General features: G+C 53.3%; 2 protein-coding genes across 2 annotated transcripts; one reads left to right on the top strand and one right to left on the bottom strand.

The window, feature by feature from the left end:
• Positions 1 to 571: 571 nt before the first annotated feature.
• Positions 572 to 7130, bottom strand: PAF1 (PAF1 homolog, Paf1/RNA polymerase II complex component). The gene is made up of 14 exons (XM_039361956.1): positions 6960 to 7130; positions 6837 to 6866; positions 6661 to 6753; positions 6396 to 6517; positions 5641 to 5707; positions 5030 to 5131; positions 4530 to 4635; positions 3981 to 4049; positions 3746 to 3849; positions 3107 to 3223; positions 2474 to 2602; positions 2002 to 2107; positions 1798 to 1879; positions 572 to 1276 (listed from the first exon to the last, which is right to left on the bottom strand). Exons 1-14 carry the CDS (start codon positions 7007 to 7009, stop codon positions 837 to 839), a joined length of 1617 nt encoding a protein of 538 aa, XP_039217890.1. The 5' UTR covers positions 7010 to 7130; the 3' UTR covers positions 572 to 836.
• Positions 7131 to 7245: 115 nt separating this feature from the next.
• On the top strand, positions 7246 to 9822 carry MED29 (mediator complex subunit 29). Its single transcript, XM_039361959.1, has 4 exons — positions 7246 to 7541; positions 7926 to 7984; positions 8073 to 8157; positions 9040 to 9822. The coding sequence occupies exons 1-4, from the start codon at positions 7296 to 7298 to the stop codon at positions 9265 to 9267; spliced, it is 618 nt and encodes a 205-aa protein (XP_039217893.1). The 5' UTR covers positions 7246 to 7295; the 3' UTR covers positions 9268 to 9822.
• The last annotated feature ends 16435 nt before the right edge of the window (positions 9823 to 26257 follow it).

Raw genomic sequence — 26257 nt, 5'->3', positions numbered from 1 at the left:
AAGCCCTTCAGTGGGCGCACGGAGCCTCTGCTGGGCACAGCTGCAGCCTGCCCCTCCTCGGAACCCGGCAAAGCTGCCTCGCTTCTCCCACCCACTCAAAATCCCACCCCCCAACCACCACTTTGCTTCGCCCCCCACGATCCCTACTTGGAAGGTGGCTTTGCCAAGTTCCTTCCCCTCCCGGATGACTTCTGGTCTCCTAGCAGCAGGCCAGGGGCTCCGGACACCTCCCAAACCCCAAATTGCCCCATTGCTGAGCAAGGAACCCCCCAGTCAAGACCCCTTGGCGAAGGGGCTGCAGGCCCCCAGGTGGGTGGCTCCCCTCTGGGCTGCAGACACAGGTCTTTCTGGGCAAGTCACTTTCTGCACCTCGCAATCTCCTCCGTGGACCTCATCCAGAGCATCGTTGTAGACCTGGAGGGCCATGTGGCCCAAGGGGTGATGGAAGTTGTAGTCCAGCACACCTGCATAGAGAAACCCATCCTATCCTCACTCCCATGCCCGAACCCTGCCCTGAAATCCCAAATCCATCCCCTGGCACAGGAAAAAAAAGGGATCGACATAGAAAATCAAGAAAGAAAAGGGGAAAAAAACATATTTTATTGCAACAGAAAGGGGATGCCTGTCCTTATATACAGCAGAGAATACCTGGGGCTGAAGCCCAACTTCCCCCAGCAAGGCCAACTGCCCAGCCCACAGAGCCCGGCGGCTGCAGGCGGCAGAGCTGGCGAAAGGACCCTCCGGACCCCTGAAGGGGCCTGGCCAATCCAGGCCCCGTCGCCTCCCCCAGTAGTCCCAGTTGCCCCCTCCCCCCCCCGAGTGGCCTCCGTGGCTGCTCAGTCACTGTCGCTGCTGTCACTGCTCGACTCTGATGGGACGTCGCTGGCGCTGGCCTCGCCTTCCTCCTCGTCCTCGTGGTTGGAGCGGTCGCTGCCGCTGAAAAAGGGGCTGCGGTTGCCCCGGTGCTGCTGCTGCTGCCGCCGGCTGCTCCCCCCGTGTTCGTCCTCCTCTTCCTCCTCTTCCTCGCTGCCACTCTCCTCGTCCGCCTCTGGCCGGCCACCCTCCGGCTCGGAGTCTTCCTCGTCGTCGTCACTGCCGAAAATCTCCTCTTTGTCTCGCGCTGCCCGTTCGTCCTCCTCGCTCTCCTCGGCCACGGCACCCTCACCCTCGCTGGGCGAGCGGCCTTCCTCTTCCTCCTCCTCTTCCTCTTCTTCCTCCTCCTCCTCGGCTTCGCTGGCCTCCCTCTCGCTCTCACTGCCTTTCTCCGGTTCCTCGTCTGGAGTGGGGGAGACAACAGGGGGGAAGGGGGGACGGAGAGTGCGTTAAACACGGGAGAAGCCCCCCTCTGGTGGGGAGGGATGGGGGTGGGCAGTCAATTTCCTCCGGGGGGGGGCCACCTGAGAAACTGGGGTGGTTAAGGTTTGGTCCCCTTGGAGTCGGGCCCAAAAACTGAGGTCAGGTACACATTCTTAGAAGTCTTCGCTAAGGAAAGCGAAGGGGTCAGCTTTTCTTTCAGACTTGTTTGTGGACCCCAGTAAAACACACAGGAAAATCCCACCGCCAATAATCATTAAATCACAGTTAAGATTAAGGTTAGGGCTGTGAAGGTGTAGGGCGTGCACGCATGCACACATGTAAATTCAAAGGAATGGCAGTTGCCTTCGAAAGAAAATTGTATTTGCGCCTGGTGTGCACGTATTCACATCTGATTTCTAATATGCGACAGCTCAAGCCAGCCAAAAGGGGCCCAGGCCTGCTCTATGGGGCAGGCTGGGCTCTGGGAGAAAGACCCCTCACCTGAGACTTGCGCCGCTTTGCCCATCTCCTCCTCCTCCTCCTCTTCGGGTTCGTGGTTCTCCAGTTGTGCTTTGCGGGCTTCCTGCGAGGAGGGGTGTGAAGGCGCCCGAGTGAGACACCCAGCACAAGCCCCCCTCCCTCCCTCCGCCATGGGGAGGAGCCCAGCCGTGGGTTCCCTCTGCCTGCCAGGACGCCCAGCCCTACCTGGGCCTCCAGCTCCTTCTCGTTCATGTCCCTGTGCTTCACCACCAGCACCGCGTTGGTGCCGGACTGGACCCCGGCCTTGGCTCGCCGTTTGCTGAGCCGCACTCTGCCGGGGAGAAGCAGGTCAGAAAGGGAGGAAGGGGCCTGGACCCTCCCCCCTTCTGCCAGCATCTCAGTTCCCCCTGCCCCTTTTATCTGAGGACCCACAGCCACAACAGTTCCTTTTAGAGCAGGGATCTCCAACCGTGGCAACTTTAAGACTTGTGCACTGTCTCCCTTAGCAACAGAAATTTTGGGCTCCACTGTGGTCGTAAGCCGAGGACCCCCTGTAGATGTTGAGGGCTGGAAACTGGCTCATCAAACAACCAATCGGCCCAGGGAGGTCTCGCCACACCACTTAGCCTGCCAAGGCCTCTGCAGCCCCCTCTTCGGTACTCCTGCCCTGCCCCAAACTCCCCCCCCCCCGCCTCACCTGGTCTCCAGTTCGTTGTAATAGACCCCGTCGCCTTCACGAAAGATGAAGAAATAGTTCTCTTCGTAGCCCTTGCTGGCTTTGTTCTTCACATTCCAGTTGTACTCCCTGGCGATTTTATACTCGTACCTAATGGGGGGGGGGATGGAAGAGAGGAGGAGGAGAGTTTCACCTCTGCTTGTGGGCAAAGGAAACCGGGAAAAACCAACTCCTTCTCATGCTTTCCCTAAAACTGGATTGATTTTCTCGCTTACCCAAATCCCATCGGTGGGCTAGAGCTATTTCACCACAGCAAAGCAAGGTAGGAAGAGGCACGTACAAAATTCAAGAGCAGAATTAAGCAGTCCGTGCAACTTAACATTTCTATCCCCCCGTCTCTGAAGTGAAGAGCTCAAGAAAAAAGATGTCATTTTTATCCATGACTCTGAAAGGCCAAATTCAGACTAAGCCGGTTGGAAAATGTAAGCTCAGCTGCGTGCGGCTGGCTGACCCACGTTTTCCCCTACGGGAAGCAAAACTAGAACCTTTATTCCAACCACGATGCCCCTTTGGCCTTCCTTCCAGATTGATTTAGCCTCGCTTGCATTCCTGCTTCCTTCGTAAGACCATGTTTGGCTTCTGCGCTCAACGTACACATCCTCGGGTGTGTAATCCATCTCCTCGTCTTGATCCCGTTTGCGTTTCCGCATCGTGTCGTCCACGGGAAGGAAGTAGGCCACAAACTGGTTGCCCTCTTCATCCATCATGCCCCTGGAGGTGGAGGGAAAGGGGGAAAGAGGCACATCAGCTCTCTGCTGCTTTGGACAGAACAGCCCCGGTGCCAAGCAAAATTTTCACTGGCACCGACATAGAAAAGGAGATGGGTGAAGATTATAAGAGAGAAATAGTTCTTTCTGCTTGAGGTCTTAAAAGAGCTGGACAGGGATCCAGGATGGTCCAAAAAAGCCCATATTTGAAGGCGTGCCAAAGGTCAAGACACAAGGAGAGCCAGTTTGGTCTAGAAAGTGGGAGACGGTGAGTTCTAGTCCCGCCTTAGCATGAAAGCCGGCTGGGTGGCTTTGGGCCAGTTGCTCTCTCTGTTTAACCCAACTCACAGGGTTATTGTGGGGAAACTAGAAGGAGAAAGATGTGTTGGATATGTTCACTGCCTTGAGTTATTTGTAAAAATAATAAATGCAGGATACAAAAAACAAACAAACAAGCAAACACCCTTGGCCAGGAAACTGAGGCTGGCCTCCCCCTCCCTACTTTACAAATGAACCATGGTCTCACCTAATCATAGCTTGTGACATCATGTCCAGAGCTGCTGTCCCGCTGGTGTCCTTGGGTGCTGGATCTGAGTCAAAAATGACCTGAGCACAGGGGTTGATCCACATCTGGCAGGGAGGAGAGAGAGAGAGAGAATGAGAACAGCAGCTCAGAGCCCAGCAAGTCCTTTTGGGGAGGGGCAGGCTGCTGACCCTTCACCTAGCCAGCTCTTCCCTGGAGCCGCCTTGCTTTCCCTTACCTTGAAATCAGGAAAGACCGGCATGACTTCCATTGGAGTAACGCGAGGCTTGCTGTAGTGCTGAGAAATCTGGGGGAGGGGGGGGAGAGAGGAGCACAGTTTCCCATTAGGAGACACCCAAGAAAGAGGGAACACACCCACACTTGCTAGGCCTGAAAGCTGTAGATCAATGTAGGCTCTGCAAAGCACCCTTTGCCTCCCCCCCCAAATCAGAGAGTGCATTTAAACCACCAATACAAAGAGAATAAAAATGGCTGCAGCAAGCTTCTACAGCTGGGGTGTCCAACCTTGGCAACTTTAAGACTTGTGAACTTCAACTCCCAGAATTCCCCAGCCAGCAGAGTTGAAGTCCACAGGTCTTAAAGTTGCCAAGGTTGGACACCCCGCTTCTACCGTTCTACAGGACTAGAAGACCTCTGAGGTCCCCTTCCATGCTGTTATTCTTATTCTGCTGGTTTCTCTCTTTCTGCACAGGTTCCGTCTCTGAAAAGGCACAACAATAAGAGGAAAGATTTTCTTTTGAGGGGGAGGAAGAGGAAGGGTACTCACTGACTTCTGAGCATCCTCAAAGGTCTTCTCAATGGCTGCGATCTGGCTGTCTCGGTCCTTGTAAATCTCCTCCTCGGTGAACTGCTGTTTGACAGACACACCGATCCTAAACCGAACAAGGTGGGGGAGAGTTCAGAAAGGGCATCTCAGCCAGGGGACAAAGAGCCTGGCTCCCTTGTGCTGGACTTAGTGAGATGGTTACTTTTTTAAAAAATAAGTATGTATTGTTTTATTGTAAAAGATAAAATACAAAACAGAAAAAAAGCATATATTCGGCACTAACGACAACAAAGAAAAAAAAATAGTGTACAAAAAGAGAAAAAAAAGTGACCCAAATGCCAAACAAATTTAACATTTAACATATGGAATTCACCCCGGCTGGGCACTGAAAGGGAGACCATTACTTTCGAGCTAAGGCGAACATCTTTGCTAGGGTAAAGCTGGACAGAAAAATAATTGCCGAATGATTGCTGAACACCACAAGTGATGTTGCTACTCACTTAACCTCTGGCTTCTCATTGGAGACTCCGTAGCGGTTGAATTCGGTGGAGATGTATTCGGTCTTCCGCATCCATGGCACAACTTTGGCGTGCTGCTGTGATCTGAAGGGGAAAAACCCCAAAGTCTGGCTGGAGCTGTTTTTCTCCAGAGCTGCCTTCCCCAAACCCATCTGGCTAAGCTCCCTCTGTTCCCAGCTAGCAGGGGCATTGAGGAGGGTCTTGCGATGCAGGAATGCCAAATCCTCCCCACACCGACTAGTATTACAAAAAGGACAGGCCATTTGTGCCCTTATGCATATATAGCCAGAGTTGCTTTGGATAGTGAGATGGGTGGTATATTAATTTAACAAGTAGGTATGTATGAGAGGGATTGGAGCAGCTGCCAGCATGGAGAGGCTGAGGAGAGTGGAGACTTAAGAGGCAGATGTTAAGATCTAGGAAGCTTAGGGACTCTCTCACAAAGGAGGAAATAACTTAAACGAGCCTCGCCATGAAGGACAACTGCAAGAAACTCTGAACAATCTGATGCTGGTGTGGGAGAGAGAGAGAGGCAGCAGACCCTGGAGCAAGGCCAGCAGAATTCGGCTGTGGTGTCCGAGGGATTGCACTACCTCTTGGAACTGGTGGGTGCCTGGATCTCCTCCTCCAGCAGTTTCTCATCTGCAGGATCTAGAAGAACTAAAAGAAATCAAACACGGTCACAGGTTGATCATCTCCACTGAACGTGCTCGAGAAGTCTGCAAACGGTACAAATGCAGTCCGGTCTCTTTGCATTCTCTAGCTAAACTCCTGGTATTCTGCTATGGAGATGTGCACATTTTATTTCATTTGCATTTAGTTCAGGTAGTCTTCACCTAACGACAGTGATTGGGACCAGAACTTCCCTCACTAAGCAATGTAAAGCACCACAAAGTCAGTGGAGAAGCCGGCAGGAAGTTGCAAATCCCAGGTGATTCACAAACAGGTAGGCAGGTAAGTGGCTGCTGCCACCGTTTTAAGTGCAAGTCAGCTGCCAAGTGCCCAGATTGGGGTCACGTGACTGCAGGGTTGGCATGACAGCTGGGACTTCAAGGACCAGTCATAAGTAGTACCGATAAGAGTATGTCAAAGAACTGATCTAGTGCTGTTGGAACTTTGAATGTGTGCTAAACGAGTGGTCAGTAAGCAAGGACTACCTATAAGAGAATTTAATGCACAGCAGTCACCCTCAAAACTGTATTATCTATTTATTTATTTAGTGGGTACCAGAAATCTATAATGCAGGTTTTCCTCGCGCACAAAACAGGCACATCTCCCCAACCAGCATCCCTCTGCAGACACATCTTTAACCCTCCATTGTGATGGGTGTACAGAGAGTCCGTCTCACCGTTGGGGTCAATGCGGTAAGTATCCGGGTTTATTAGATCTATGGTGACTCCCAAGTCAGGTTCAGTCAGCAAGTCGTGTTTGTGCTGCTTTTCCAGAGAGGTGGCCTTGTATTGCACGAACCTGGAAAAGGAAGGAAGCAAGAAAAACCTTAATGCCCAGGCAACTGTCCAAAGCTGAGTCTCCCTCAGAAACGCACAGTAGCAGCCAGGTGAGCGTGGGATCGAACCTCCCTCCCCTAAAAGAGAGAGCGGGGCGGCTCTCACCTGTTCTGGTCGAAGGGGTAGGTGATGAACTTGGGGTCGAAGGGGATGTCGGGGAGGCTGTTGCAGTACTTGACGCGGCACACCACCCCGGACCTGCGGGCCGAAGCACAAGGGCAGGAGTGACCGGGAGGCCGCCGCCATTGCCTCTCGCGGGGCCGGACGGGCGGGCGCCTTACCTTTCGGGCAGCGTCCGGTGCGAGTTGGGCCTGCGGGGAAGAAGCGGACGGGCGGAGAGTTAATGGCCGCGGAGGAGGGAAGATAGGCTGACCCCCCCAGTCCCAGAGGCGCCCTCTCCCCACCTGTGGCCTGGTTCCTCCCGCTGCGCCTGAGTCTGGATCGTGGGCGCCATGGCAGCGGCTTCCCCGAGCTCCCGAGGGCGCAGACGTCAGGGCTTTACTGCCGCGGAGAGCGCCGGGAAGCGTAGTCCGAGAGCCCGCCGGGGTCCTCCGCGCTAAGCATGGCGGGACTGCAACTCCCAGAGGGCCCCGCTCCGCGAAAGGCCTGCCGGGAAGCGTCGCTCTCGGAATCGCGCTCGTGGAGCGCTCCCGCGGTGCGTGCCGGGAATCCTCGCGTCATCACGCAGCGCTTCCGCGCGGGGCCCGCCGGGAAGGGTAGTCTCGCGGGAGCGGCCGAAGATGGCGGCGCCGTCTCAGCAGCAGGTCCCGCCGCCGCCGCCGCCTCAGGCGCCCCCGCAGCCGCCGCTGATGGGCCCAGCGGGGCCCTCCGGGACTGGGCCGGGGGGCCAGCAGGCCGCGGTGGGGGCGCCTCCTCTGGCCGCGGGCCCGGCACCCTCCGGCATGCAGGTGGCCGCGCAGGCACAGGACTTCGACCCGGTGCAGCGCTTCCGCCTCCTTCTGCCGCAGCTGAAGGAGAGCCTGCAGGTGAGCGGACTCCGGGGCCCATGGGGCGCGGCGGGGCCTTTCTTCCCCGTGGGAGCCCCTCGGCTGGCGGGTTTCCGGGAGTTATAGTCCACCCCTCACTCATGGGGGCGATTTCTGGGAGTTATAGTCCACCCCTCAGACTGCCTGGTGTGAATCCCTGCTGTCCCTATAGCGGCAGGGCAAGCTATTGTATATGGACCGGGAGCAAACACCGTCCTCTGGAAGACTGAGGACGTCACCTAGTTGGGTCGTGAAAGGTCTGCAAGAACCCCCCAGGCTCAGAGAGGACAAAGGAGCCCTCATTTCCACCCTGAGCTGCATCCTCTTTGGGGGTCCCTGCCGGGAAGCCCACTTCATGCTCTCCTCCTCCCGTCCCCGTTTCAGAACCTGATGAAGGTGGCTGCTCAGAACTTTCTCCAGAACACCAACATCGACAGCGGGCAGTGAGTTCACCCCCCTTCCCTGCCCCTCCCCCCGCCTCCTTTCATTCTGCCAAGACAGCAAACTTTTCTTTCTTTCTCTTTTCCTCAGGAAAATCAGTGAAGTTCCAGTGCAAAGAGTAGACAAAAACCTGGAGGAATTTTACGCCTTGTGCGACCAGCTGGAACTCTGTCTGGTAAGTCCAGCAGGAGGTGGGCCTCCCTTCTCGTTCACCAGCCACGGATTCCCGCCTGATGAAGTGCACCTTGCTGGGGTTCAGGGTTTTGTCCCCCTTTCCTCTTCTGTGCTCCTCGTCTCTGCTGGGTGCGGCTGGGGATGGGCACCATGGATGTGGTTGTGAGAAGGAGCTGCCTGTCTGCACAAAAACAGGACTGGGAGGGACCCCGGAGGTCTTCTAGGGAAGTCCAACCCCCTGCTCAAGCAGGAAACGCTATACAGGCAGTCCTCGACTTACCACAGTTCATTCAGTGACCGTTCAAAGTTACAACAGCACTGGAAAAAAAGACTTATGGCCGTTTTTCACACTTAACGACCATCGCAGCATCCCCATGGTCACGTGATCAAAATTCAGACGCTTGGCAACTGGCCTGCATTTATGAGGGGTCGCAGTGTCCTGGGGTCACGTGAACCCCTTCTGCAAGCAAAGCCAATGGGGGAAGCCAGATTATTCACTGAAAAACTGTGGCGGGGAAGGTCATAAAATGGGGCAAAATTCACTGGACAAATAAACTGTTTAGCCACAGAAATTTTGGGCTCAGTTGTGGTTGTAAGTCGAGGATTACCTGTACCATTTCAGACAAGTGACTGTCAGTCTCTTCTTAAAAACCTCCAGTGATGGAGCACCCACAACCTCTGGTGGCAAGCCCTTCCACTGGCTAATTGTCCTCACTGTCAGGAAGCATCATCTTAGTCTTCCTCCGGAAGGGACGGGCTGCTGTCTGCACACACACACACACACACACACACACACACACACACACACACACCCTCCGAACCCTCCGCAGGGTAACATCCGATCCGCTCTGTTCTCACGCGCCCCCTTTCTCCCCCTGCCCAGCGCCTGGCCTACGAGTGCCTCTCCCAGAGCTTCGACAGCACCAAGCACTCGCCCACCCTCGTGCCCACCGCCACCAAGCCCGACGCGGTCCAGGCAGAGAGCCTGCCCTACACCCAGTACCTCAGCATGATCAAGTCCCAGATCTCCTGCGCCAAGGACATCCACAACGCCCTGCTCGAGTGCTCCAACAAGATCACGGGCAAGATGCCCTCGCAGGGGACCTTGTGATCTGCGGGCTGTTCGCGCCATGCCTGGATTCTGACCCCAGAAGGGCCAAACGGGTTGCAGAATGGCGGTTCTCGATCCTGCCTTCCATTCGTCTCCATATTTATTCAGCCCTGTCTGTGCAGCTCTCCAAGCTTCTGATCGCCTTTGCGGCAGTCACAAAAATTCGGCCACCCGCTGGCCGCAGAGCTCTGCCAGAGTTTAGCTGGCCAGTTTTTCCTATTTTTATTTTCACTTAGGGAGCCTGGTGAGATTTCAGAACTGATTCTTTTTAAAAAGATCACTTTATCCCAAAGGCGCATCTGGCAGATAGAGAAGGCGAAATGTCTTTCTCCAACTTACTACCCAGAAGATGAATCTGGGCACAAATACAGTGTTTTGTGGACCTCGTTGTCAAGTCTGTATCTGTAAAAAGATGGTTTCTGGGCTGATGAGGAAGCTTCTAGAAACGTGTTTTTTTTTTTCTTTGCTCAGTTTTCTGTTACACTTGATTGAAGACATTGCAATACAATAAAATCTGCCTGATGAGTTTAGTTCAAAAAGGCACAGAGGATGTTACTAGCTGGGTCATGAAATGTCTCCTCGAAAGCCACCAAGCTCAGAGAGCACCAAGGACCTCACAGTCCTCCTCCTCCTCCCCCTCCCTACAATCCTCCTCCCTTCTAGCACTGATGATGTTATCTAGTTCGGTAGGAAATGTCTGCAAGAAAAGAGCCAGGTTCAGAGAGCACCAGGGACTCCACATTCTTCCTCCTCCTCTTCCCTTTTAGCTCTGAGTGGGTGATGAAATGTTTACAAGAAAGCAACCAAGCTCAGAGAGACCACAAAGGACCCCACAGTCCAGCCCTGAGCTACAAGTGTGCTCTTCCATCGGAGTTTCATTCACGTTCAGCACGCTCTTTCCTCTCTGCCCATTGGGGCGATTTGGGGCCTTGTCAAGTTTTTCTCCTGACCGGTTAAGGAGCCCACCAAGCAGTCTCTTCAGTTGGAGAGGAGCTGGTCTATTGAATCCCAGAGAACGGGAAAACCCTGGAAGAGACTGGAAGAAGGGGCTTGGGCGAGGCCGTGGGGCAGCCCTGTGCCAGTGTGGAAATTCCATTGAACCAAGAGCCAACTGCTGTTTCTTGTGAGGTGCTGTTTGAGCTTGTGCGTGTCCTGTTCCATCTTTTTGTGCGAGATTTTCATCATCGCCAGCTTGGTCTTGGTCTTTGTATGTTTTATTTGCTCGTGATTATCAAGAGCCAAACCTATCTCTTTCGTATCAGAAGTGGATCCCTCAAAAGTGTCTGCACACCCTTCAGCTTAAGCCTGTGAGGTTGCGCGTGGGGCTGACCCAGGCTGACCCAGGCCCGAGAACTCACGGACCTTCCCCTGCTGTTTGCTAAGCACTTCCTGCTCCAGATCCTTTCCGTCTGGAGGTGCCCAGGGATGGGGTCAGTGGCCTTCTGCACACCACGTTGGACGAGGGAAATCTCCCCCCCCCCCGCAACAGCTCCCCTCTGGGATGAAGCAGGACCCCACCTCCTCTATCCAAGCCTTCTGCATAAGGAGGCTGCCCCACAATTGGGGAGGGGCCCTCTGTGTTGTGGGATCCCACAGGACAAGGCAAATTTGGGCAGAAGAAACGGGGGATCCATCCCCCCCCCAGAACACTTGGGTGCTTTATGTTGTTCCTTGGGGGGGGGGGAGTGGGAGAAAGGCAAGGGGCCTGGCTGCCCCGCTTGGTTCCTCCTGCAATTCCATAGGGCAGCTTTTGCAATGTTTTACTCCAGGCGTGGGAGCAGAAGAGGGTGGGACGTCCAGTTCTTGCTCCGGCCACCCAGTTGCATCAGAGAAAGCCGAGGAAAGCTTTTGCCTTCCTTTCTGGTTGTCCAGCGTTTTTGCCTGCAGCTGGGTGGCTTCTCTCCAGAGCAAGCCTGCCTCCTTCCTCTCCACCCCCCCCCCGACCCCCCTTCGGTTGCAAGGGCAGGGTGAGGGACAGGAAGCTCCGGCAGCCAGCAACAGAACAGCCTGTTCTAAGCCGCTTTGGCTGCGCCTCGTTTCCCCCCTTCGGAAGCCAAGGGAGGCTGTGAGCTCTTGGAAAAATTCAGCCGGTGCCAAGCCACAGGCTGGGAGCTGTGTCAGCAAGCGAAAAGTTCCCTCTTTGGGCTTTCTAAGGCAGCTCGTTCTCTCCCCCCCTCCCCCCAGGTGGGGAGGGGGCCGTTTCCCAGAATGGCGCAGCAGCCCTCTTTTAATCCAAAGGGGATTGAACAGGGCTGGAAGGGACCCTGGAGAACTTCTAGTAGTCCCGCCCCCTGCTCAAGCAGGAGATCCTATACCATTCCAGACAAATGGCCGTCTGATCTCTTCTTAAAAACCTCCAGGATGGAGCACCCACAACTTCTGGTGGCAAGCTGTTCTACTGGTTAATTGTCCTCACTGTTAGGAAGTTTTTCCTTAGTTCCTGATTGCTTTTCTTCTTAATAAGTTTCCACCTGTTGCTTCTTGTCCTGCCTTCTGGCGCTTTGGAGAATTGGTTGACCCCCTACTCTTCTTTATGGCAGCCCCTCAAATATTGGAAGATGGCTACCATGTCGCTCCTAGACTAGTCTAGTTTAATCTAGCTCATTCGACTAAAGCAGGGGTCTTCAATCTTGGCAACTTTAAGACTTGTGGACTTCAACTCCCAAAATTCCTCAGCCAGCAAATTCTGGGAGTTGAAGTCCACAAGTCTTAAAGTTGCCAAGGTTGAGCACCTCTGGACTACATATTCCCACTTCCCTCAACCGTTCATCATGCGATTTAGCCCGCATCTTTGTTGCTCTGCTCTGCGCACTTTCTAGGCTCTCAGACCCTTTTTTACAGTGTAGGGACCAAAACGGGGGGTCAGCGGCCACAAAAGGTATTTGAAAGGGGCCGAGGTGAAGAAAAAGTGGAGCGCCACAGGCGCAGGGGTCAATCCAAGCTGCTTCCACCGACCCAGGAAAGCAGGGAAAACTGGATTCACTTAACGACTGAGTGATTCACATAACGATGGCAGCATTTCGCTCGACAACGATGGCAAAAAGTCAAAAAATCAAGTAAGACTCACTTAACAGCCTCTTTTGCTTAGGAATGGAAATTCCGGTCACGAGACTACCTGTTCTCAGTTCGCACACCCCCACCGACTCCCAAGGGATCCGTGTGACCCCAGCCCATCACCGTTTGTCATGGCTGCAAATTGCAAAGGGGACACTGAGGCACGCGCAATTGCCCTGGCTGTTAGTGGTCCTGGCTAGGCAGGAGCCCCCCTCCCTTATCTGGGGGCTGAGAAAAATGCCAGATTCCCTTCAGGGCTTCTGTTGGCTTTCAACCCACCAACCACCTTGGCTGTACGCAAAAGCTCCTATGTTTTGCTGAGTGAAGGTGAAACCACACCACGCAATTCACAACCCTCCCTCACTTGTGCGGCTGGCTTTGGGGCTTCCCCCCACACACACTGCAGGTGGCAGTGCAAAAACTGTGACACGTGTGCTCTCTGACCTTTTTTTTTTTTTTTAATGTTTTGTCTTGTTTTGAGCCAAGCTAACAAGCAAGCGTTTGTTTTGGGTTATCTGGTTAGGGAACATATGAGCAAATTTCCTGCTTTGCAAACATGCCCCATAAAGGCAGGCGGGCCCTGGGAGATGTAAACGGAAAGGCTGTTTTTTTGTGGCGGAGAGGGGGGTGGACGCCTGCATGCTGGCAGGCAGCTTCCGATTATTTTTATTGCACTTCGATCAAACTTCTTTTAAGTTTGCAGCTTGAAGCACTGGCTTCCTGCAATGGGCCTTCTGACCTGTAGGTGGGGCCCAAGAGCAAATGTTGGGAGGACTTTTGGTGCCTCTTTTCATTAGAAAACAGAATAACCCAATTGGAAGGGACCTTGGAGGTCTTCTAGTCCAGTGGTTCTCAACCTGTGGGTCGGGACCCCATTTGGGGTCGAATGACCATTTCACGGGGGTCGCCAAACCACGCTGTCCGCCATTTTTTTCCCTTTTCCCTAGCTGTCCTACTTCCTCTTATTGGTGGCCACACCCACTTGGGGGTCACCACAACATGGGGAACTGTATTATGGGGTCACGGCATTAGAAAGGTTAAGAACCACTGTTCTAGTCCAACCCCTGCCCAAGCAATGTCATTCTGGACGAATAGCTGTCCAGTCTCTTCTTAAAAGCCTCCAGTGTTGGAGCATTCACAGCTCCTGGAGAGGCTGGTTGTCCCACTGGTTAATTGTCCTAACTATCAGGAAATTTCTGCTTAATTCCAGGTTGCTTCTCTCCTTGAAAAGTTTCCATCCGTTGCTTCTTCTCCTGCCTTCTGGTGCTTTGGAGAATAGCTTGACTCCCTCTTCTTTGGGGCAGCCCCCCCCCCCAAGATATTGGAACAGTGCTATCCTGTCATCCCCTGCTATCCTTCTCTTCATGTAAACTAGACACATCCAATTCCAGCAACCGTTCTTTATATGTTTTATCCTCCAGCCCCCTAATCATCTTTGTTGCTCTTCTCTGCACTCTTTCTAGAATCTCGACATTTTTTTTTTTTACATCCTAGCAACCAAAACTGGAGGCAGGATTCCAAATGTGATCTCACTAAGGTCTTATAAAGTGGTACTAACACTTCAGGTGATCTTGAGTTTATCTTTCTCTTAATGCAGCTTAGGATTGCCTTGGCTTTTGGATGAGAAAGCAATTGCCTGGTGCTTACACCCAGGTGGGCAGGAAAGCCCATTGGCCCCCCTCCCCCCCAAATATGGTCATGAGCGTGCAAGTGAATGAATCTGTGCACACTCTCCCGGAGGACTAAGTAGGCTGTACCTGCGAGTGTGTAGGATCTAATCACAGGGGCTGCGCCTGTCCTGCAGCCTGTGCCAAGCTGTGTGCCTTCTGGGGTGGTTACCAGATGGAAGGGGGGGGGTTGGGAGAGAGCAGTCAGCAGTATTTCCAAACGCTGACCCAGCACCTGCCCAGCCTGGCCTCTATTCAAACCGGACCGTCCTTCTCCCCAGCCCAAAACAGCCCCCCCCCCCGCTGCCCTGTCCGTAGACCCCCCAGCCAGGGGGGCTGGGTAGGTGGATGGCCTCGTTTCCTCCAGAAACTCCTTCGGATGGGGGGAATGACCAGTGGGGGCGCCTGGACAGCGGGGGCTCTCCTGAGGAACTCTGCGCATGGCTAGGAGCTAGCTTGGTAGCTCCCCAAGAGAGCATAGGGTTCTCCCCCCCCATTTCCTGCCGAGGGAGAAACCACGACCGACCCCTGATTACATCGTGTGTCAGAAGTCACCCACATAAACCCGTTGCCCGCATGAGAAAGACAGTTAATCAGAATTTACTAACCAGCCTTAGTGACTCCCTTTTTTCCATGTGTGTGTCTGTGTGACTGTCTGTCTTCTGTCTGCATCCATCCATCCATCCTCTAGGCCAGGGTTCTCCAAACTTGGCAACTTTTAAGACTTGTGGGCTTCAACTCCCAGAATTCCCCAGTCAGCTGTGCTAGCTGGGGAATTCTGGGAGTTGAAGCTCACAAGTCTTAAAGTGGCCATGTCTGGAGACCCCCTGCTCTAGGTAAGGGCTGCAACCTTGACGACTTCAAGACCCCTGGACTTCAACTCCCAGAATTCTCCAGCCTGCAAGTTCCTCCCCCTGTTTCTCTTGCTTTGCCCTTCATGGTTCAAGGAAACAAGGTTAACAAATGGGGACTGCTTCTTAGAAAGAATGGTTTATTGTAAACCATCGTCTCTGCGCCTGCCTCCTGCTCCCCTCCTCACCGCGCCCTTCCCCCCCATCCAAACAAGGCGCTTCCCCGAGCTGAAATTGCAGCCAGCGGATTGGGATGAGTCACGGGTGTCTCAACGAAGCCAGATGCTACCATCTGCGGAGGGTTTCCCAGAACTCGGGCTGCGAGTGCGAGAAGCGGTTATGCCAGATAGAGGACCCAGCTGGGAGACAAGGAAGGGCCCAGGGCCCCCCTCCTTTCCTGCACCAAAGGGACAATTCTTGGTCACTTGAATGCCGACTGTGCACTCCTGGATTTGAGGCTTCCTCTCTCAGCCCCTCCCCCCACCCCAGGACATAGTCGTAAAGCGAAAAAAGATGGTTGTGGTTCATCGCACAGTCAGTCAGATGTTTAGACTGGGTTTGGCATTGTTGTCCACTAAGTAGACCTGAAATAGGCAGCTGTTGTTATTGTGGGTGTTAAGGGTCTAGTCAGAGGAAGCTGTTCCAAGTCAAGCCGTCTTTTGCAATTGACCGACAGTGAGTTTGTCAATGACAAAGGCGTTCAAGCATTCAAAGAATAAATAAGTATTGTGGTTTGTCGCACAGTCAGCCAGACGTTTAGACTGGATTTGGCATCTTTGTGCACCTCTCAAGTCTTTCCCAAGGACCTGGGAGAGGCAGGTGGGGATGTCTGACGCTGTCAAAGGTCTCGTGGCCGGATGTCAGCTGCTCCGAGTCAGCTGCCTTTTGCAATTGACCAATTTCATCAAGGCCAAGTGTGCTCAATTATTGGGTCAAGTTATTATTGGGTAAATTTATGGGGCCACCCAGCTCACACATGTGCAAATCTGGGCGCCTGACAACATGACAAAATAGGCTTACAGGCAGTCCTTGACTTACAGCCATTCATTTAATGACAGTTTGAAGGGAAAAAAGGGACTCATGACCATTTTTCACACTTGTGACCATTGCAGCAGCATCCTTGCGGTCACGTGATCAAAATTCAGACGCTTGGCAACTGGCTCATACTTAACGACGGTCGCAGCGTCCCGGGTGTCACGTGATCCCCTTTTGCAACCTTCTGACAAGCCAAGTCAAGGGGGAAGCTGCATTCACTTAAAGACCGTGTCGCTAATTTAACAACTGCACTGATTCATTTAACAACGGGAGCTAGAAAGATGCGGCAAAACTCACTTAACAAGTGTCTTGCTTAGCAATAGAAATTTGGGGGTCAATTGTGGTTGTACGTCGAGGACACTCTGTGATGCTCACTTCCAGGAGTGCCAGCAGACTACGCTCAAAATGTCAACACGGCAACCACAACAGTGTGATGGAAACCCCCTCCGGCTTTCCTTAGAGCCCTGGAAGGGGAGCTGGGAGCCTCCCCCAGCACATGCTCAGAGGCAGGGTGTGTGTGTGGGGGGGAGCGAGATCCCCTCCTCCCCGGACAGCTCTGGCACTGCAAGCCAGTTGCAGAAGGAGCCTGTGGGTGCTCTTGCCCTGCAGAGGGATGGGGGGGGAGGACGATGGGCCCTTTGGGGGTGGGGGCTCTGCCTTTGGGACCCCCATCTAGGAGTGGGTAGCAGAGCCCGCTGGGCTGCTCAGGGTCGCTTCTGTTTTCCTCTGGCGTGTTGTGTTTTGAAGGGTGAGGGATTGCGCCACTGAAAGTCGTGTGGGCCTGTCATGCTCCCGTGTGCTCGCTTGCCAGCGCAATTTCCTGTACGCATCAGCAACTTCCCCACCAGCCAGAAGAGGAAGTCAACAATCGGCTGTGCGATATTGGTCGGCAGGGCCTTGCGCAACACGCACAAAGGAGAAGCGGCCGGGAGGAGAAGAGGAAGCGAAAGGCGCCTTTCCCATCAGTTGAGGGGAACCATTTTTTCTTCCCAGAGCTCTTCAGGCCTCTTTTTTCCCAGAAGCCTCCGCGTGTCCTTCCTCGGAAAGGGGCAGGGCCCACATTCAGTCTGCCCAGAGTTACCCTGTGGTAAGATGGGTGGCCAATACATTTTATAAATCTTCCTCCTCCTCTTCCTCCTCATCGTCATCATCGCCGTTGCCTCTCCACTGCAGGATGAAGGCCTCCTCCGCCTTTTTTCCAGCCCAGACAGTCCTGAGCTTCCCTTTGCCAATTGGACCGGCAACACTTGCCGATGTGGTCGATCCGTCTCACTTTACGTCTCTTTCGTGGGCGCTTTGGATCCAGCGGGATCCGTTCCACGACTGCCTTGGTCCACCTGTCCTCGGTCCTCCTTGCTGTGTGACCAGCCCGTTTCCGTTCTTTTACTCCCTTCGTTTCTTCTCTCATCCGCCTGCGGGTCTTTCTGTCCTGCCTCGCGATGCCCAGCTTGGCTCTTTCCACGCCTCTTTGCGCCCCTCGTAGCTTTTGTGTCGAGCGTTTCACCGGCAAGGTCACAAAAGGGGATCACGTGACCCCGGGGACACTCCTCTTTTTTCAGTGCCGCTGTAACTTTGAACGGTCACTAAATAAACTGTTGTAAGTCAAGGACTGCCTGTATTTGAGATTCCCTCCAAAACAGATCTCAAAAGCGCATCCAGACTCTTTCTGGATCAGCCCAACACCTTTTGTTTGTTTGTTTGTTTTGGGTCTCTTTTGTGGTTCCCAGACTGCCGGCTATTAGTTGGAGGGACACAGAGTCCCTCGGGTTGACATGGGCGGCAAACAAATGTAATAAATAAATAAAATACAAAAGTTACTGCCCTGCAGTGTTTCTTGACAGAATCTCATCCTCAGTGCCCGTAAATATGGAGGTTCTATTTTCAGGGTGATCGACAGCACGGATAGGTCTCCCTTCTGTTCCTCCGGGCAATGTAGAAAAACTGGGTACAAATCTGCAGACTTTTGGATTACACAAAAATGCTTGAGGAAGCATTCACACATTGAGGCCCCCTCAAGGAGGCCAAACCATCAGGGCTGTGATTTTTTATTTTATTATTATTATTTGGCAGCTTGAAAATGGATCGAACGGAGTGGAGACATTTTTATAGCATGCGCGGGAGCAAATTGCTTTGGTTCCTCGCTGCATTCAGCTATCCTGGAGCTCCCTTCAGAGTTAGACAAAGCAAGCAAGATTCCGCTGGATAAACCTGGCTTGGTAAAACAGGCCAAGATGCCTCCACTGCTAGAACAACCCAGCTAGGTAAAGCAAGCCAAGATGCCTCACCTTCCAGATAAAGCTGGCTAGGTAAAGCAAGCCAGGATTCCTTTTCCAGGAAAAGCTCTCCTTTCCCCTATTTGGCTCAGCCTGGAGTGGGAACTTGCTGTTCCAGCTGCTGGGAGTTTTTTCTCCCTTCCGGACAGGCATGCGCCCAGCCCTCATTGCAACAGGCTGGCCAGGCAATCCCCTCCGAATATTCCCCACTCCCTGGCCGCCGGCGGGAGCCCCCTCGCCTTGCCTCGCCTCTCTGGCAACCGCCTCCCTGCAGGAGGGTTTTTCCACCAGCCGCAGAGCAGCCGGCAGGGAATTCCCCAGTTCGGAGCTGGTTCCCTCCCTCGAAGCAGCCTTGCCCTGCCTGGGAGCTGGTTCCTGGCAGTGGATCAGCACAGGGGAAAAAGACACACACGAACCCAACTGGGTTCCCAGGGTGGAAAGCCCCCACCCCACTCTCCCTCTCCCCATCTCTCCTTCCCAGAAATTACATGGATTCTTAGTCCTCCTTTTTTCTAGAAAAAGGCCAAGTTTTGCTTTTCACTCTGCCTGACACCCCAAAACCTTTAAAATGCCTTCTTGGGCTTTGGCAGCTAAAAAGAATTAAAAGCAATACAGCTAGTCTTCTGAGCTTTGTTGATTCCTTGCAGATGTTTCATCACTCAGCTAGGTAACATCATCAGTGCTCGAAGGGAGTGGAGCATGGGAGGAGGAGGAGGAGGAGGAGGAGGAGGAGGAGGAGGAGGAGGAGGAGGAGGAGGAGGAGGAGGGTGGCTGTGGGGTCCTTGGGACTTTCTGAGCTTTTGCTTTTCTTGCATACATTTCATGACCCAACTAGGTAACATCATCAGTGCTAGTACTGATGCTGTTACCTAGTTGGGTAAAGAAATGTCTGCAGAAAAAACAAACAAGCTCAGAGACCATCAACAATTCCACAATCCTCCTCCCTACATACTCCCTTCTCTTGGATATAACAACAACAACAACAACAATAATAATAGAGTTGGAAAGGACCTCAATCCTCAACTTACAGCACAGTTGAGTCCAAAATTTATGCTGTTAACCGAGACATTTGTTGAGTGAGTTTTGCCGCATTTTACAAGCTTTCTTGCCATATTTGTTAACTGAATCACCGCAGTTGTTAAATTAGTAACACGGTCGTTAAATGAATCTGGCTTCTCCACTGACTTTGAAGGTCACAAAAGGGGATCACTGCGACCGTCATAAACATGAGTCGGTTGCCAAGGGACTGAATTTTGATCACGTGACCCTGAGGAAGCTGTGACGGTCGTAAGTGTGAAAAATGTTCCTAAGTCTCTTTCTTCAGGGCTGTTGTAATTCACTAAACCAGGGGTTCTCAACCTTGGCAACTTTAAGACTTGTGGACTTCAATTCCCAGAATTCCTCAGCCAGCAAAGCTGGCTGAGGAATTCTGGGAATTGAAGTCCACAAGTCTTAAAGTTGCCAAGGTTGAGAACCCCTGCACTAAACGGTCACTAAACGAACGCTTGTAAGTCAAAGTCTACCAGCACCCATCCGTGTGTTCTGTCACAAGAACCGAACGCTACATCAGATTTACTCTTAAGAGGAGACAGACGGACAGGGCGTCTGGACTCCCACCAGCCCTGCCAGGAAGACCACCGAGGCCCAGAAACAGAAACATTTTTACTTCAAAATTTGGGAAGTTTCAAGGAGCAGCATCCGCTGACTTCCAGACTCCCTACAACCGACTTACACAGCCTCTGGTGTGCCGTGTCAGCAAGTTCACGTCCTTTGTTACTGGGAATGTCCCGGAGTAAATTCCCTTGGTTGGGAAAAAACCTGTCTGGATCCTCCAGGCGTTTGTGTGCCTGCGTGCGCATCTGAGCGTGTCTCCCTGCTCCAGGGTCAGCTCTTTGCTGGCTAAGCCAGGGGTCCTCAGCGTTGGCAACTTTAAGACTTGTGGGCTTCAACTTTCCAGAGGGTGGATAACTTTAAGACTTGTGGGCTTCAACTCCCAGAATTCCTCAGCCAGATAAAACTGGAAGTTTTTAGGAAGAGACTGGACAGCCATTTGTCTGAAATGGAATAGGGTTTCCTGCCTGAGCAGGGGGTTGGACTAGAGGACCTCCAAGGTCCCTTCCGACTTTATTATTATTATTATTGTAGATGACCTCCAAAGTCCCTTCCAACTTTTTGTTATTATTATTATTGTTACTGCTACTGTTATTGTTGTTGTTGTTGTTGTTAAGTCCCTGTCTTCAGTGCCGTTGTAACTTCAAACGGTCACTAAATGAAACGTAAGACAAGGACTGGCTGTATCCGGCAACAGAACAATCCGGAGCAGTGGGATCCAATCTGATTGATTGTCCGGCTCAAAGGAGCCACCTGTTTTGGGGGGGGGGGGATGTTAGTTTCTCTCTGTTTCACTTTTGCGTCTGAACCAGGGATAGGCAATCTTGGCTCTTTTATGACTCGTGGACTTCAACTCTCAGAATTCCTGAGACAGGAGTTGAAGTCCATGAGTCATAAAAGAGCCAAGGTTGCCTACTCCTGCCCTAAACATCTTTTGGGCAGCCTTTGCACCTTGGGATGAAGCCTCTGTCCGCATCAGCCCTACATGAGTCCCTGATCTGGCAGGCCTGTCCACCTTCAGAGAAGCAACAGGCAGCCTCCAAAGGATCACCAGCGCTGCTCCGTCCTTTCCAGAGGGTGGATAATTCAGCAGGAGTCCCGATAGGTGCCAAAAAGGAGTGACAGGATCCCTTCCCGCCAAGGGATGAGGCCGGGGACTCACACAGAGAGGCCACAGGCCCCCTCTCCCCTTAAGCCGCTCGGCTGTGCTTTGCACTTTTCAATGCCCTTTCACTTCTCCAAAGGCCCCAGAAGTTTGCAGAAATAAAAGAGAATAAAACACTTACGCCACCCTCTTCAAGGTTTGCTCAACTGTGGAGGTCCCCCCACCCCCTGGAAAAAGCAGAAGGAGTACCCGGGTTGCCTATTCCCATGATAGGCTGACTTGAGAGCACGGTTCCAATATCTGGGGGGTTGCCACAAAGAAGAAAGGGGCCAACCTCTTCTCCAAAGCAGCTGAAGGTAGGAGAAGAAGCAACGGATGGAAACTGACCAAAGACAGAAGCAACCTGGAACTAAGGAGAAACTTCCTAACAGTGAGGACAATTAACCAGTGGAACAGCTTGCCACCAGATGTTGTGGGTGCTCCATCCCTGGAGGTTTTTAAGAACAGATTGGACGGCCATTTGTCTAGAACGGTGTAGGGTCTCCTGCTTTTTAACTTCGGAGATAAATTAAAAATAATAATAATAATAATACATGTGGACACTACCATCAATTGAAAAATTGATCCGAGGCACTAACTTGAAAGGATCCTCCAGGTCCAAACTCAAAAGATTCATCTAGGCTGCGAGTCCTACAGAATTCTTTCTGGGCTCAGGAGGGAGACGTGTTAGTAAAATAACAGAATGACAACTGGAAGGGACCTTGGAGGTCTTCTAGTCCAACCCCCTGCTCAAGCAGGAGAACCTAGATCAGGGGTGTCCAACCTTGGAACTTTAAGACTTGTGGACTTCAACTCCCAGAGTTCCCCAGCCAGCAAAGCTGGCTGTGGAATTCTGGGAGTTGAAGTCCACAAGTCTTAAAGTTCCCAAGTTGGACACACTTCCCGTACACCCTTTCAGACAAATGGCTGCCCAGTCTTCTTCAAGACCTCCAGTGTTGGAGCAGCCACCAAGGGGTTTCCCCAGTCCTGGCCGGCCAACTGACCCTCAAGTACCCCATCATAAAGCTTTGCAAGGAGCCAAGTCCCTTCCTGCCACGGCCTATTTTCTCTTCCCCCTCCTGCTTCTCTTCCCCCGCCCTGCAGCCGGCTGGGCAGGTAAACACCTCACCTGAGCCTCTGTACACAATGACCTCACTGTTTGTTCTATCAGCAAAATCCCTTGGCAGGCAGGCAGGCAGGCCTTAACCCTTTGCTGGCCCTCAAGCTGGGTTCACACTCTGAGTCACGTCAGCGGAGGAAACCTGCTGCGGAGGGATGAGTCACCCCAGACTCCCTGTCCGGGAACAGCCCTGCAGCCCTGCAAAGCTTGTCCGGCCTTGTGAAAGCCATCCTGGACAGGACGTGCCGTGCCGAGCCGAGACACACAGCCCCTCCTTCCCAGAGCCTTGTGGAAAGGTCCCCCAGTCTCCCAACAGGGCAGTCCTCGATTTACGACCACAGTGGAGTCCATTGCTAAGAGGGAGATTTTTTTCAGTGGATTTTGTCCCGTTTTGTGAGCTTTCTTGCCAGGGCTGTTCAGTGAATCTGGGGCGATCCCTGTCGCCCCAGCGACGTGACGCTAAGCAGGGCTTTTCCTGGAAACCTTGGGCAGCTCCGGGTCACATAAGGGCTGCGAGGAGGAGCAGCATAACGGCTGACCTCAGGCTCACATGCTCACCGCTGCCCCAAAAGGCAAACACACACTCGTATAGATACACAAACACACGCACCACACACTCACCTGGCCGTCAGAGGGACCTGGTGCCAGGCAACGGCGGCTTCTTTCAAGTCATCGCCTGGGAGCTGGCCTGGCAAGGCTGCCTGTGGCCCCAGGAGAAGCTCAGCCCCCCCCCCCTTTTCCCTGTAGCCAAAGGACTCGCCTGCTCTTTGGGGCTGGGGGCTGGGATCCCCCCCCCCTCAGCTTCCTCTGCTGCTCAACCCTCCCCCCTTGGGGCATAGAAAGGTGGCCCTCTGCGCAGGCTCAGAGGAACCTTGGCCACCCCAGTCGTGGCAAAATGTGGGTTATATCTATTTCTGGCTACAACATGGAGTCCTCTACTTATGACGATCGTTGAGTCCAAAATTTCCATCCCGAGACAGTTGCTAAGTGTGGTTTGGCTCCATTGTGCGACCTCTGTTGTTTACTGAATCTCTGCCATGGTTCAGTTAGCGACACGGGCTGTTAAGTGAATCTGGGCTTGACCTTGCTTATCAGAACGGGGATCCCGAGATCCTCAGGACACGGCCACCGTCATAAATGTGAGCCAGTCGCCAAGCGTCCGAATTTTGATCCCATGACCGGGGGGGGGGAGGGAGGCTGCCACGGTCATAAGGGTGAAAACCGTTCATGTCCCTTTTTTCAGTACCGTTGTAACTTCGACCGCTAAAGGGACCGTTGTGAGTGGTATGGGGAAAGCAGAGACTCTAACCCTGGTCACTCCAGTCCGTTTCACCCCGATTTCCAGCTGGGCCCATCCCTGGACGCTTCCAGGCTGGAGGGGGCCCCTTTTGACCCCTCACAAGGACGGTGGCGTGACTCAGACTTTCCAGGAATCCCCTATTTGGGAATGCCGCAACAACCCTGATCTTTGATCCAGAGGCTGTTCAACACACCGTCACAACTTCCAAAGTCCAATGTTGCGTGTTGTTGCACAGGCAGCAGTTTCCCTTTAGCCCCACCCCCCTCTGGCTTTACTGGGGGGGGGGAGAGCTCCGTTCCAATATTATGAAAGGGGACACCCCTCCTTCGTTTCAGATAAAATCAGAAATATTGGGGGGGGGGTGGGATAAGCCCCAGATGTCAATCACCTGTTCTGGAATAGCACCCCTGATGGAGGGGAGGGGGTGTCACTTTTGGAAAATCAGGAAAGCTGCTGCTCCCCCCCCCCAGATCCTGGGGGAGGCTCGCGCAGATGGTGGGGACATTGCTCTTCCTGGACTTTTGGAAAGTCCGTCTGCAGTCAGGGGTCCCACATGGGGAGGGAGCGGAGGGTCCAGGGGTCCAGGGGCTGAGCAGGTCAGGGAAGATGGTATTCACAGAGACCAATGTGTGTCAACCTTGCCCACTCTGAGAGGGGCAGGCTTCAACTCCCAGAATTCCCCAGCCAGCATAGCTGGGAGTTGAAGTGAATAGCTGTCTGGGGAATCCTGGGAGTTGAAGCCCGCCCCTTTCAAGAGGGGCCAAGGTTGAAAGACATTGGCCTGGAATCTCAGCACTGAGCCTTCCAATAAACAAAGGGCTGGCTTTAAAGGGCTCGCCCACTTAAGCCTTCCTTAGTTACCTTCAGAAGAGACTATTTGTAGCTTTGTAAAAATAAAAGTAAACCCCACTCCCTTCTAGGGATGTTTCTTCCCCCTCCTCCTCCTCCTCCCTTCTAGCACTGATGATGTTACCTAGATGGGTAATGAAACGCCTGCAAGAAAACAACCAAGCTCAGTCTCCTCCTCCTCCTCCTCCTCCTCCCTTCTAGCACTGATGATGTTATCTAGTTGGGTCATAAAATGTCTGTAAGGAAACAACCAATCTAAAGGAGCACCAGGTCCCTAATTCTTGCTTTAAGATAGTCCCCACCCCACCCCAGTGTGTAATTTCAGGACTGGGTCCCAGTTGGGCCCAAAAGTGCTTTTTCAAGAAGGCGCTGAAGAAGCTTCTTGGAGGAGAAGCGAAAGGTCTTCAAAGAAAGTCCAGTTGCCTCTTGAAAAAGCCCCTTTGGGACAGCCACGACCGGGATGACGGAGGCTCTGCGTGGGCATCCTGGTTGGGCTTCCACAGCTTCACCCGTCTCTGCTCTTCTGCATCACCCCAGGCAGGGGAGAGCCCAGGAGCCCAGAAACAGTTCAGTCATCCTCATGGCAGACCACTCTGTATTTCCCAACCACATTTGGGTAGCTTTCCTCTGACACGAGGGTAGACTGCCTCTCCATCTGGAGGTTCTGCCCTTGGCTAAGTCAGAGGACACCCTGCCCGTGCCCTGAACATTTTGGCAACCACTGAGGCACAAGAGGCCTTTCCGTATCCCAGCCGCCTTCTCCAAAAGAGGCTGGGACACAGGCCGGTGTTTGATGTGGGAGAAACTACTGACAGGTCTGTGTGATCCCTGGATCCCTTCCAGGCCTGGCTGATCCGTCCATTGGGTAACGTGTGAAGCCATCCATGGATTTCCCCAAGGGAGGTCCCGCCCCGTCTGGCCAGGGAAGTGGCACAACGAAAAGGTAACTGGCTGCCAGCCCCGGGGCATCCTCGCGGGCGGAGGACAGGCGCCTGTTTCTGCTTCTGGGCACATTCTGGAGTGCCCTGCCAGGTGTTTGCCAGCTGCCGGGTTTTGCAACCGGCCCCTGGCATGCCCTGACGCCTCTCGGGGCGAGCTCCGATCGGGGTGACGAGATAAGGCACAGGGATCGATGGCGAGACGAGCTGGGGCGATGGACGCCCTGCCTCTCAGCTGGCAGCGTCTGCCATTGGGAAAAGCCTCTGCTGTGTGTGGGCACAGCTATGCAACTGGGGGGTGTGACCAGGCAGGGCTTCACACCTTGCAGGAGAGGGAGGCCACCTTCTCACGGGTTAGTTGCTTATTCTACATCAGGAGTGCCCGACTTTGACCACTTTGAGACTTGGGGACTTCAACTCCCAGAATTCCTCAGCCAATTCCCAAAGTCAGGCCTGATTTGAGTGACCAGATGCTCCGGATTTCCCATCTTCTTCTCGATTGTTCCCGAAAGTCAGGCCTTCCCAGCTGTGGCCAGCAGCCCGTGCAGGAGACGGCTCTGGCCAAGTCAGGGCGTCTCGCAAGAGCTGAGCTCAGCCACATTTCGTGTCAGCTCAGCTGGACCATCCCCAGAACTTCCATCCAGGAACCGCAGAGTGACCTGGTTGTGCAATTGCCCTGAGCCACGAGGGAAGATGAGAACCAGGCTCCAAAGTATAAAGCTTGGCCTCTCCTTAAGTTGGAAGGGACCTGGGAGGTCTTCTAGTCCAACCCCCTCAGGCAGGAGACCCTAGGCCAGAGGTCACCAACCCCTGGTCCGTGGACTGGTACTGGGCCTTGGCATGCCAGCAACCCGACCGCATAAACGAGCAAAGCCCCATCCGAGGCAGCACACAAAACCACGCACCCTCCGGTCCACAAAAAAAAAAAACCTCTCTCTACGTAACTCCTTAATTAGTTTCCATCTACTACTGCCTTCAGTTGCTTTGGAGAATAGGTAGACCCCCTCGTGTCTGTGACAGCCCCTCAAATATTGGAAGACTGCTCTCATGTCACCCTAGTCCAGGGGTAGTCAACCTTGGCTCTTTTATGACTCGTGGACTCGTGAACTAAATATACACAATTCCTGCAACCGTTCTTCTTCGTATGT

Source organism: Crotalus tigris, unplaced genomic scaffold (assembly GCF_016545835.1).
Source record: "Crotalus tigris isolate CLP2741 ecotype Arizona unplaced genomic scaffold, ASM1654583v1 scf7180000019364.2947544272:3078424, whole genome shotgun sequence".
NCBI lineage: Eukaryota > Metazoa > Chordata > Lepidosauria > Squamata > Viperidae > Crotalus > Crotalus tigris.
Note: the sequence above shows the minus strand (reverse complement) of the source record. Positions and strands in the feature narration are given on the sequence as shown.

Bases quoted from the DNA above. Each gene is read 5' to 3' on its own strand.
- MED29 (XM_039361959.1), top strand. From the start codon at position 7,296: ATGGCGGCGCCGTCTCAGCAGCAGGTCCCGCCGCCGCCGCCGCCTCAG. The intron at 7,542-7,925 runs GTGAGCGGACTC...TCCCCGTTTCAG, and splicing joins AGCTGAAGGAGAGCCTGCAG to AACCTGATGAAGGTGGCTGC. The intron at 7,985-8,072 runs GTGAGTTCACCC...TCTTTTCCTCAG, and splicing joins ACCAACATCGACAGCGGGCA to GAAAATCAGTGAAGTTCCAG.
- PAF1 (XM_039361956.1), bottom strand. From the start codon at position 7,009: ATGGCGCCCACGATCCAGACTCAGGCGCAGCGGGAGGAACCAGGCCAC. The intron at 3,850-3,980 runs GTAAGGGAAAGC...CCTCCCTGCCAG, and splicing joins CGGTCTTTCCTGATTTCAAG to ATGTGGATCAACCCCTGTGC. The intron at 1,880-2,001 runs GTAGGGCTGGGC...CCCTCCTCGCAG, and splicing joins AGAAGGAGCTGGAGGCCCAG to GAAGCCCGCAAAGCACAACT.